The sequence below is a fragment of the Hemicordylus capensis genome, chromosome 6 (genome assembly GCF_027244095.1).
Source record: "Hemicordylus capensis ecotype Gifberg chromosome 6, rHemCap1.1.pri, whole genome shotgun sequence".
NCBI classification, from domain to species: domain Eukaryota; kingdom Metazoa; phylum Chordata; class Lepidosauria; order Squamata; family Cordylidae; genus Hemicordylus; species Hemicordylus capensis.
The window spans coordinates 138489462-138501808 of NC_069662.1; the positions used below are offsets into that span (position 1 = coordinate 138489462).

A 12347-nucleotide genomic window follows, 5' to 3' on the forward strand; every position below is an offset into this window, starting at 1 on the left:
ACAGCAGGTGGCAGCAAGAATGGTGGCTCCTCTGGGACAGAGAGACGTGGACACAGTTCCTGGGTCCTCACCAGGCTTGCAAGCCCCAGGAAGTGCCTGGGCTGTCACCTCTACTGCCGCTTTCTCTCCCTGTCAGTGCTGGGCTGGAAGGAGAGCGTGAGAAGGAGAGTGCCAGGCTGGAAGGCAAAGGTGTTGATTAAAGGTGGCACTTTGTCAGGGGGAATTTCCAGCATATTTTCCTAACCTTTGAGCCTCAAAGATTTGTCATTTCCTCCATTTTTCATTGCCATTCTTCATTCTGAATCCCTCCTTCCCACTTTTCAAAAGAGCTGCTTCAGCTTCAATCATGTCTATCTCCCCCACCACCTGGCTGGGATCTGCTAAAGGAGGGCTGGGTAGCTGCTAGGAAGGCAGACATGGGGAAATCGAACAGCCTGGGCATGTGGAATGGGTGGTAAGCTATTGAAGCCCCCGGGAAGACTGGATCTCTCATCAGTACATCCACGAATCCAGGGAAGAAGAGTGATCCCTCAGGTCAGGGAGGGGTGATGAATTGGCGGGGAGGGGTAATGGCTTACTGTCTGTCTGGCTTGTCAACTCCAGTCCCCCCCCCCCACCCCACCCCACACGCCTCCCCCTGTGAGCTCAGCTGGCAGCTAGTCAGTGTCAACCCACTTGTGGTTCTCTGGTGGGCTGCCGAGTCAGTTTCACCCACCTTCCTTCCTTTCTCCGGTTCCTTTGGGCTGTGAGGGAGAGGAAGAGGAAGGAAGCAAGGTCAGCTTCAGCCTCTCTCTGGTTCTGGAAGGCTGATTGGGGTCAGCAAGGATGGAGGGAGCAGGCAGCCTACTGAGCCAGAAGGAGAGGAGGAGGTGGGCAAAGCGGGGAGCTTGAATTTCAAAGAGCTAGGGCTGACAATGCTGAGTGATCCACACACACACATACACAGAGAAGGTTTAAAGGTCCAGCAGTGAAATTCAGCAGTCCACACCACACCGTGCTGCGACACAGAAAGTACAGGGCCAGCCTCCCGACAATGGAAAAATACAGCTCTTTCCTGCAACGCATTTACAACATTTGTAGGGCAAAAACGCATCAGTACAATTTGAATCAAGGCATGGGAAATATGAATGGCACCCTGCTGACGATGTAGCGACACCAATGTGGAAAGACAGACAATACGGAGGGGCACTTAGCGGAAGCGTTGTGGACACGTCACAGTGAATAATCTGGAAAATGCCCAGGTAGGGCTGGAAAGATCTTTTTCTGAAATCATGGAGAGTCGCTGCCAATCAGCATAGTCAACACACTAACCTAGATGGACCTATTGTCTGACTCATGATGGGCTGATGGGCTGACTCAATAGAAGGCAGCTTCATATTTTTATATATGACTTCCTGGCCAACATCAGCACTAGCTGTCCAACCCAATTGAAATAGGAATCATCGAGGTTTCTTTACATAATCAGGCTACAAAAGTTATCTATTCCTCATTCTTGGGAGACTACCTTGAATCAGTTGCTGTGTTTCCCTTGGAGAACCCACCAGCGATAACAACTCCGCTCTCTCTCTGTCTTTTAACATGATCACTGTCCCAGAATAAAGAAGCAAATAAAGAGACTCAGATCATCCTAGGAAACATGTTTATGTTTAAGTATGTTATTAAGTATGTTTAAACATACTTCAACTTACTGAAACCCCATTCATATACGGATGCCACTTCCCATAGCAAGATCTGATGCCATCTGAATATTGCAGCCAAACAGGCAAGGCTGATCCTCATTGGGAGGGCAGCAATCAGGATAGAAAGACTTACACTATTGGCCATGTGGTTTTAGTAGTCATACACATACTGTGGTGGTATGTGATCTTGTCACAAGAAACGAACTTCCATGCCACTAAGCAGTATGTGTGAATGATTTGTTAACATTCTGAATGTGTTAACAAATCAGTGAATAGAGTGGGTTTAGGGGTTATTCTCCCAGAGTAAAAGACTCTCTTAAGGTATCTGCATAAACTTGCCTCATACTTAGGACTGCTTGCATGAACATTTCCCTTGATAGGGAAATAAAGCAGTTAATTTGAAGATGTTAGCTTAAAAGACTGTTTGCATTTTGATTTGCAAAACATGAGCTGCTAATTAAATATTTATAATTTAACTTGAAATGTTGTTTGATTTCTAGGTGCTCAGCAAAATGGGAAACACAACTTCTGAACTTTGGGCTCAAAGTGGTCCCCAGGGTCCCCAATGGAACAGAGCTGAAGTGTTTTTGGGTGTGCGCTCTTATTTTCAGGTGTGCCTAATATTGTTTTCCTCCACTTCCCACAAATATAATTAAGCTACTTAAAATTCGTTTTGTGCATCTCATAATGCCCTCGTTAAGACCTTCTTTTTGCACTCCAAGCAATCCAATCCAATGTGGCACCCCCTACAGGAGCTCACTTTTTAATGGTGAAATAGAGACTGTAGGCAGGAAAACGGTATTGCCTGTTGCTTGAACAGGCTTCTTCCTGATGCTTCATGGTAATGTCAATCTCGGTATCACAGTCCTACGATTAGCTGCTACCTGTTTGATTGTAATGATAGTGGTTGGCATAATGTGGGAAATTGCTCAAAGTAGTAAAAATGCCTAACTTGTCCTTTTAATTTTAATGGAACTACTTTGTGTAATTTTACTAATCGTGTAGGCCAGTATTTTTTAATGCAGCTTTTTTAGTTGTCTGTATTGTAATGGTGTGTGTGTATGAATACAAAACAACACTATTGGCACCATCATCGTTTGGAAAATAAGAAAGATAATTTGGCAACTGATCTTCAAAAGTGATTTTGAATTCCTTATGTAATATGTGAGAAATTCCTCCTCCTCTTCTTTTCTACCCCGCCTTTGTTGTAGACCAATAGGGATTTTGCTGTGTGCAAGGATCTGTTCATGAACATTTGACAGAAAGTTGGTGAATTAACTATATTAACTTTAATTTTGGGGAAGGGGGTGGAATTGAGTTGTCCGGCACGTATCACTTTTTAAATTTGTGTTCCTCACTTCGCATTCTCTATATAAATCACAGTGTTATTTATCACAAGACTCCTAGTTGTATTATACTTACAACTAAGTAAGCATAATTGATACATTATTTTTTAAAAAAATATCGAACAGGTTCTTTTCAAAGCAAAGCGGGGCATCAGTTATGTGGGAGATGTGGCAGTGGACGATGTTTCTTTTGAGGACTGTTCTCCTTTGCTGATACCGCACAAACACTGTACTTCAGCAGAATTTACCTGTGCCAACAAATACTGCATCCCAAAGGATAATCTTTGTGATTTTGTGAATGACTGCGCAGATAACTCAGATGAGAGCCAAAACATTTGCAGTAAGTATTATGGTTCCTTCCTTTAATAGGCAGAAGATATCATGTCTGCAGTGAGTTATTAATATACTTATACTTCTGCCAGTTCCTTTGAAATGGAAGAGAAAAGCATAATATTAAGTTAATGATTTCCTCTGACTGAATGCTGGTGTGAATGTGAATGCCTCTGTCCATTGCCAGCCCAGGAGGGGAGCAGGTATTGTAGCAGAAAGCATGAATTATCTCCTTTGCTAAGCAGGGTAAGCCCTGGTTTACATTTGAATGTGAGCACTGTATGATATTCCCCTTTGCAGGTGGGGCCACTCTGGGAAGAGCACCTGCATGCTTGCATGCAGAAGGTTCCGAGTTCCCTCCCTAGTATCTCCAAGATAGGGTGGAGAAAGACTCCTTCCTGTAACCTCAGAGAAGCCACTGCATGTCTGTGTAGATAATACTGAGCTAGATGGACCGATGGTCTGACTCGATATAAAGCAGCTTTCTATCTTCCTATGATATTTTGTTGCCTAAAGTAGACACCTAATAGTGCCTCCACCCCTCCTTGTCCTTTACTCCCCCCCCCGTTAAAAATCACAACTGTCAAATCTCTCCCCTTCATTTATTTTCTATGAGGAAGGGAAGAGGACATGGTGCCATTTTGCCTTGCTGCCTCTACAGTAGAGATGTGCATGGAACTGGTTCCATGTACTCCCGGGAGGGCGGGGGGGGTTGCTTTAAGGAGCAGGGAAGGTGCCCCCACCCTGCTGCTCTTCCCCTGCTGGTGCTCTTCCAAAAAGCGGGTGCATGGGGCTGCAGCGTGCTTCCTTGCAGCCAGGAGCAGTGGTGAACGGAGCACTGAACAGTTCCATGAACATCCCTGCTCTACTGGCCATCCTTTGGGGAAGGGCTGCTGGATGGGTGTTATGCTGCCTGTGATGAAATGGCACTGGAGGAGCTAATGCTCTGTACTTTTATGCAAATATGTTTGGAACCTTGCTAAGCTGTCATTCAAAAGAATCCATTGGTGGGAGATGGAGGTTAAAAAGTCAGCTGAGAGTTAGTTGGGGGTCTGGGTCTATCTAGGGTCAATCTCAAAGAGGAGATGTTCTGTGACACAAAGAATAAGACAGCTTGAAATAAAGGCTGGGTTTCTGTGAAAGTGATTTGGACTTTCAATTAAAACTTAGAGTGTACCTCTCAATAAAGTAAACTGTAACCTTGTAACATCAACAAGTACAATACCCTACAGTCTTGTGGAGATAAAAAAAAACCTCAGAAACATCTGTTTTCTTATCATAAGAGGATGTTTTAAAATAACATTCAGTTTTTACGTGTCCTTTCTTTCCACAACACACCACATCACTCTCCAACATTTTAAAATAAGATTTCTGAATGCCCTCTTTGCCTCTTACAGGAGACTCTCTCTCTCTCTCTCTCTCTCTCTCTCTCTCTCTCTCTCTCTCTCTCTCTCTCTCTAGGTTTCTTTGAGTAGCCTGGGTAATTAGCCCTCTTATTTACCTCAGACTTGTTCACTCTGAAGGGTGATTTTTTTCTGTTCAACATTAACTGGTCAGCTATTTCTGCTGTTCTGCTGCTGAGCGAAATCCTTTACTTTAATTTTCAGTTTGTGTGGTAACTGAGAATAAAACTGATCAAGTCCAAATAATTCTATAACTTCCCAGCATATCAGCTTAAGCTGCTTCTACCCACTTATGCAAAAACTGCAGTAACTGGGAACCACATTCAGTATATTATCTACCTGACCTTGGTTGCAGAGTTTTCAATTTTTTCCCTTAAGAAATCTGGACCCATTTTGTATCTCTTGTAAACAGCGTCTTTAAACGCCTCATAAAAATTTACCAGTTCTTCAGGAAGATCATTACAAATTACAGATAGGTCTCAAATTTATCAAGCTTGGAATAAATTTCATTCATGCTTCCTCCTTCACATCCCATCTTGTTGCAGCTCTTTCAGACAGACGTAGATAAGAAAATATAGGGCTCCTCACCAGGCATGGTCAGAAACTGATGTGCATAGGTGTGGCTTTTTAATCTCAAATTGAGGTGAAATCAATAGTTTTATAAAAGCATATGTTGTGGTTGGTCAGCAAACCATGTTAGGAATGGTTGAAATTGGAGCTACCTTTTCATTGATCTGTTCTAATCTGGTGGATAAAAAAGATATAATTCCAAAAAGATATGTTTATGTTAAAGGTTTGAGTAGTAAAGAACCATTTGATATATCCAAGGCAGGAGAGTCTCTGGAATGGAGAGGAGAAAGGGCTTATATAAAGTGGGCATGATGGAAGATCAGTTTGCACCCTTTATAGTGAGCAGAGCTATTTCTGAGTCCAGAAATTCAAGCGTGTGCTTTTGAGAACAAACTGCAGGGTTTCAGGGTGGTATAGTATTCTGTGTTTTGAGAAAAATCACCCTTGTAGGAATTTCTTAGGCTTTTTTTATGTCTTCCCGCAGAACTCGCTCCAGCGCTTCACACCGATCATGTGAAGCACCTCAGTGTCTGAGATTTTGTTTATCTCTGCGTGGGTGTAGGATATTGTACTTGTTGATGTTACAAGGTTACAGTTTATTTTGTTGTAAAGCACACCTTTACAACAATTCACCCTGCCTAGTCAGCCTTCTGCAAGACCGCGCTTGAGCAACAGTCTACTATGTTGCATTGCCATGCCCTTGTTGCTCTGCTTCGCTCTGACCCTCAGTGTCTAAGGTCTAGTGCACTCATGGAGATCCTGGCTCATTCTGGAACAGGATATAGGACCAGCTTTTGTGCCCTTGACTTCCTCCCGCGATCTGCAAAACAAAACAACAACAACAACAACAACAACAATGTATGCCATGTCCTGCTCCAACTACTGTAGAATATACTTTCTAGTCTCATTGCTGAGATTATTATCAAAGTGGACATTCATTTAAGGATTCACTTAATGGAGTCACTACTGCTTCCTCTTCACCATGTTTTAGATAATATGCAAAGTCACCCAGAGTACACAATAAGATCCCCCCACCCCACTCCCAGATTTTCTTCAGTATCTTATTTTGGTAACATTATCTCAAGTTGAAGCTGCTGTACTTCACATCTTCAGGAAGATGACCATATTTTAAAATGCAGAAAGTGAAAATGTGCATATTTATTCATAGAAATTTACTCGGTGGAAGCAAGCTAATGAACTATTTATTGCACATTAAACCTGACCATCAGCTGCTTCCCACTAGTTGAAAGGAAAATTAAATTGTATATTGCTACATTTGCAGTTCACCCAAATGGCCAAGAATCAAATGAGCAAAGAGAGTTTGATTCATGTATTTTTAAAGCAACTTTTAAAAGATAAAATTTCATGAAAATAACTACTGTCTCTAGGACATTCATCCACTTTGTGTTCTAGCATAAGGAAGGGTGATAAAATGGCCGAGGTCACAGGCTTCAGGACCAGATATGCCACAAAAATAATGTCTTCAGGCCAAAAGAGGACACACATTACTGTCCATCAGTTGCTTACCCAGGAAATTGCAATGTGGTGCTCTTTGTCTCTTGTATTAGAGACAAAACAATAGAGTAACATTATGCCAACACATTTTTAAAAGATTCAGGAATGAATCCTAGAATGGTGGGCCAGGATAATTACAAGCTTTCATGCTGAAAAACATTACCATATATAAGCTGTGCAGTAAAATATAGATACAAATATATATGCACAAGAGGGAACTGCATGCTGTCTAATACAATGACTTTGCTTTGCTTGGGAGTGGAAATCTGTTAAACTTTGATAACCATAATATAAGAATTTGACTTCATAAATCACAATGGTACTGTCATGAAGCTGGAACACATATGCACATGGGAGTTAAATTTCAGATTGCTCTCTTCTTGAAGATTTGCATCTTTTCTTTCTAGCTCCCGTGACTATTCAGCAGTTACTCCTATTCTGTCCTACACAAGAGCCAAATCTGCCACTACATGCTCCATTGATTTTTCTTGATGATAATAAGAATATCTGTTTATGCAAAAAAATTGATGGAGTGGAACAATTCCTTAGCAGATAAGATTTAATTAAGTTTAGGTCTTTTTGAATTCGGGTCTGTCTTTTTCTAACACAAACCGATCATACTGATCATCTAGTTAAGTTCATTTATGTTCATCATCTAGTTACGTTCATCATCAAGTTATGTTCACAAATTGATCATCTAGTTATGTTCATTTCTGAGGGTAATATCTGCTCAAAGTGTAGCAAATGATGCAGGCTTGTCTGAGATTATTTACTGTCCCCTTTTTGAGGGCAAACACTGCTTGGGATGGCCTTACAATACACTGCAATCACATCTTACAGAGCAATCTCTTTTTTTAAAAGGAAAATTCTGAGCTATACAATAATAGTGTGTGATTCCTGTGCATAGCATGTGCCTCTGTTAACACACATCCGTGCATTTAATTTTTCTGGGCACACATACTTAGTTGCTTAGTCATATTCTATGACATTTAGAAGCCTATATAGAATGGGGGAAAATTCTCAGAACTGGGACTTTCATAGCACTATTGGAGAAGAGTGTTATATTCATTGATGAAAACTCCGTGGGGAGTAGGATATGCACAAAACTGGCTTTGCCAGTTTGGTTCCAATCTGAACTGGATTTGAACCAACCTGCCCCAGTTTGGTTTTGGCACTGGTCAAACTGGACCAGGCCCACTGGACCAGTTTGAACTACTATTTGTTTTGGTGGTGGCTACGAGGGAGTAGCGGCTCCCCCCACTGATCTTCACCAGAGTAGCCAGGACTGATGGCAGCCCGGTTTAGGCCTTTCCCTGCCATTTGAGTGACCTCCATGCACACGCAAAGGCCATTTGAGTGACCACGCAATTTGCTGCAACAAATAGTGCTTGTACATAGTTACTGACTCCCCTCCCGCCCTCTCTAGACTTAGGGAAGGCCTCCTGCCCCTGTACTGGTAAAGGGGAATCCTCACCAGATTCCACTTTACCAGTAGAACACTGAGATGGTTTGATTCAAACTCAGACCAACCAAGGCCAGTCTGGCTTGACCCCAAACCTGTCGAGCCGAGCCGGCTCAACGTCATGCCTGGCTCGAACCTAACTGGCTTGCACATCCCTGGTGTGGAGAAGCAGTGGAGTTATGGGAAGCGTCTTTGGCAGGGGGAAGAGAAATAGGTACATTTGTTCAGGGTCTAGGTTCTAGAGGAGCCTGGACTACCCACTTTACTTTTCTCTTTGTTATCAGTCATCTTTTACATCCTAAAATGTAATACAACTTTTGCATAACTTACATTTTTGAATTGCCCAAATGTTCTTTTAGAACTGCACATTCTTTGTTTATAGAACAGTGTGTTTTGTAACTGCCTGCACATTTAAAAAAAAAAAGCCCTGATCCAAAGAAATGCACAATTAAAAGAACTATTCCTTGAAAGGATTTAGCAAATTGAAATGAAAATGTATTCTCTCTGCTATTATTAATTTTTTACAACAAATGTTGCTTGAGATTTGTGAAACTGTATGCAGACAAACTGTGGACTGAGTATTGTTTATTTTTATTTGTTTGACATTAAGTATTTGTCTTCTGAGACGTAATCATTGCAATTGGCAGCTCCAACATGTATGCCATAGTTCTGATGTTCACATTGAAATCTTGATTTTTTAAAAACTGAGAATGTGAAGGGAAGACTGGAACCTTGGGGAAAAGAAGTGTTTCTAATGGGAATGATTGACATTATTGGTATATGTTTTGTAAACATTGCTTGTTGGGTTGGGTTTTGACCCCAGACAGAGGCAAACCAGTGGTAATTTTGCATTGTGAACATAAAGAATGCCAGCCTCATTAGTAGTGAATCTATGAAACATTTTGGGATGCTTGAGAAGTTTAAAGACCTGTAAGAAAATGATTGATGATGATAACTCTCCTGCTTAAAATAGAATTGTAGAACGAGCAAAGATATCAGCGTGGTTCAACATTCATATGCAATACTAGTTATGTTTCAGTAATTGTGCTTACAGTGAGCATACACGGCATGGGTCACAGTGACAAATTTCCCTCAACCTATGCACACTCACCAGTCCAGGGATAGGCAACATGTAGCTCTCCAGATACTGCTGAACTACAACTTCCATCATCACCAGCTGTAATAAATTGTGGCTGGCGGTGATGGGAGTTATAGTTCAGAAGCATCAACCTATCCCTGCACTAGACCATCTATACAATCCCATGTGCATACAAACTGGGATTTTACAGACAGTCTGATAAGCATGCATAGGTATGGAGAAGGGCTTCCTGCTGCAGTTCCTACCATGTATGTACACTGCATACACATTGATCATGCAATAAGCTCTTTACACTATGGCTTCACCAACAGCAAATCTGTAAGTAGGGGATATGTCAGCAAAATGCTGACAATCGAGAGTGTGCATTTTCAGTGGGTGTGACTGATTGATTGATTGTTAAATTTGTATACTGCCTTTCATTAAAACAATCCCAAGGTGGTTTACACAAAAATTAAAACAAGACTATAAAAATGACAATTAAAATATTAGCAAAAATATAAAACAATTCTGACTAAAAAGATTTAAAATACAAACTCTACCACTCTACTTGTAAACGGGGCATGCGGCCACACCCTCTGTGTCTGACGTCAGATGTGAGGTGTGTGGCTGGCGCACCCGGTGTGGCCTCTGAGCACAGCGGCCTGGGTTCTTTGAAACCCACCTCCACGCAATGGTGGCTCCACCCAAGTTGAAATAATGTTGTGTGGATAGTGCAGGAACCAGATTTGGGCAAGTTCAGGCATCACTCCTGTTGGGACCATGTGTTCTCAATTGCCAACATTTGACCAACAAGTTCCCCACTTAGAGATTCATCGGCAGTCAGGTGAAGCTGCCTTAAGTATGCTGTGGTCTGTCAACTGAATGTGTGAACTGAGCTCATGGAAAAACACTGCATTTAAGATGATGTGAGATAATATGAAAGTACCATCTGCGAGTTTTGATCTAGAATACACATGCAGCAGCCATCAAGTAATTAATGTCTCCTTATAAAGTTAAGCTTCAGCATGTCGCATAATTAGTGTTGCTAAAAGAATTATGGCAGTGATATTAAACAACTATAATGTTTGCTTTTGTATGTTATTGCCTCACTTTTGTTGGAAAAAGTGATCCATTTTAAAATATCTTCATTCAGTGTTTTTCAAAGAGTCTGGACACTTTCTGTTGCTTTAAAACACTGGCAAAACAAACATCATAGAACATTAATTTGCCATCTGCAATTCTCCAAAGCACTTTCCTCATTAATATTGCTAGCTAGCAGAATACTCCAGAATAAAATTTAGATTTCCCTAGTTGTAAGATGGAAATTGCAACTTGTCTTAAATTCTGAGAATGTAAAAGAACATAACTAGTTCAGGAGACTCTTTGCTCTGTTTAATTATCTTGTTTGATAATGAAGTATTGTTTAAACTTAAATCCAAATATAACTTATTTCACAGGCCATTTAACATGAAATAAGCTGTATCTTGCTAGTAATTTCAATAGTCTCCTTATCTGATCATCTCATTCTCATAAGTATAATTTTATATGAAGACTAAAAGTGATTTAAAAGTTGCTCCATTTTGTCTATTTAAAAGAATCTCTTTTTGGATTTTTGAAATGACTGTACTGAAAGCACAAAGAATTAGTTTTAACAAATAAAAGCTTTTTGTTTTTCTCCAGACGTGATGGAATAAAGCTCCAGGGCACCAAAGGCACATATTTTGGTTTACCCAACTGCATATTATAAATGCTCATTTTTGAATTGCAATCAGATGCCTGTATAGGAGAATATGCTTGAATTAAACAAGAGGCTGTTTGCTAATCTAAAATCCTTTTTAAATTATGTAATTATCAGCAGCCTTTGCTTGACAGTGTGCCAGCCACCTGTTAAAATGCTCTCATTAGTGAAATGAGCTGCCTTCCATTTTGAAATATATGCAGAGAATATGTTTATTGTTATGATGCTAATTTAGGCATTTTACTCTTAATTTATTTTTTTTAAAGTCATTTTCAGTTTTGTATATTTTTTGCCAGGTATGTCCATCGGGCGCTGTGATTTTGAATTTGATCTTTGTGACTGGAAACAAGATCAGAATGATGACTTTGATTGGAATCTCAGAACTGGAGGCATCCCAAAGGCAGGCATGGGGCCAATTGCTGATCATACCTTGCAAGAACCATCTGGTCATTACATCTTTATAAAAAGCTCCTTTCCTCAGTTGCCTGGGCAAGTAGCCAGAATCTCTAGTGTGGCAATAAACAGAAGGAGCAAAAATTGCAAGGTATGTGAAGGGATGTCTAGCAGAAACCATAGAAGTTAATTACTAATTGCAAGAATTCAACATCTCTGAAGTGCCCCTTGGAGAAAATGTGGGTGTTTAAGCATACCTTGTTCGCTTATTAAGCTGACTGCTATTCTAAAAGAAGAAGAAGTTGCTTTTGGTGCAAAGTCTTAACAAAAATCAGTTTCTGTTGAAAAATCCAGCTGTTGGAATGAAATAAAGCACTTAAAAGGTATTAAGGTTTATATTGTGACTGCTTTTTCTTTAAAGTCATACAATAGAAATATACTTGATCATTTAAATACCTCTGCTAAGCAATTGAAATGAAACTGAAACACACAAATATTAACTGCATTAACGCAGTTTAAAAAATCATCTGAATCCCCCTGCTACCTCCACCCCCATAACATTGGTAGCTGGAAGCAAGTAAATATTTATTTTTCAAAGGATGATATTACATTTTAACACTTCTTTTGAAATGGGATTTCTTCATAAATGAGTCAACGTTTCAAGGAATTCACTCCTGATAAGTACATACTTTTAAATGTGTGTGGTGTTTTTAAAGCCATCCTGGTCTCTTTGCTACAGGCTCAGTCAAATCTCTTGATATTTTTAGGTATATGTTGGAAGGAAGGGAAGCAGAAAGAGAAAATGAAGTTGTTAAAGTCTCAGTTAAATCTAC

General features: G+C 40.4%; 1 protein-coding gene across 12 annotated transcripts in view; it reads left to right on the forward strand.

Moving 5' to 3' along the window:
* Positions 1-12347, forward strand: part of MALRD1 (MAM and LDL receptor class A domain containing 1) — a 450491-nt gene that overhangs the window by 183822 nt on the left and 254322 nt on the right. For all 12 annotated transcript variants that reach the window (XR_008310576.1, XM_053266536.1, XM_053266535.1 and 9 more), the window contains 3 exons: positions 2180-2290; positions 3152-3365; positions 11418-11665. Coding sequence is in view for 11 of the 12 variants with exons in the window: in XM_053266536.1 (XP_053122511.1) it covers positions 2180-2290; positions 3152-3365; positions 11418-11665 (573 nt within the window). In the remaining variant the exon portion in view is untranslated. The remainder of the gene's footprint in view (positions 1-2179; positions 2291-3151; positions 3366-11417; positions 11666-12347) is intronic.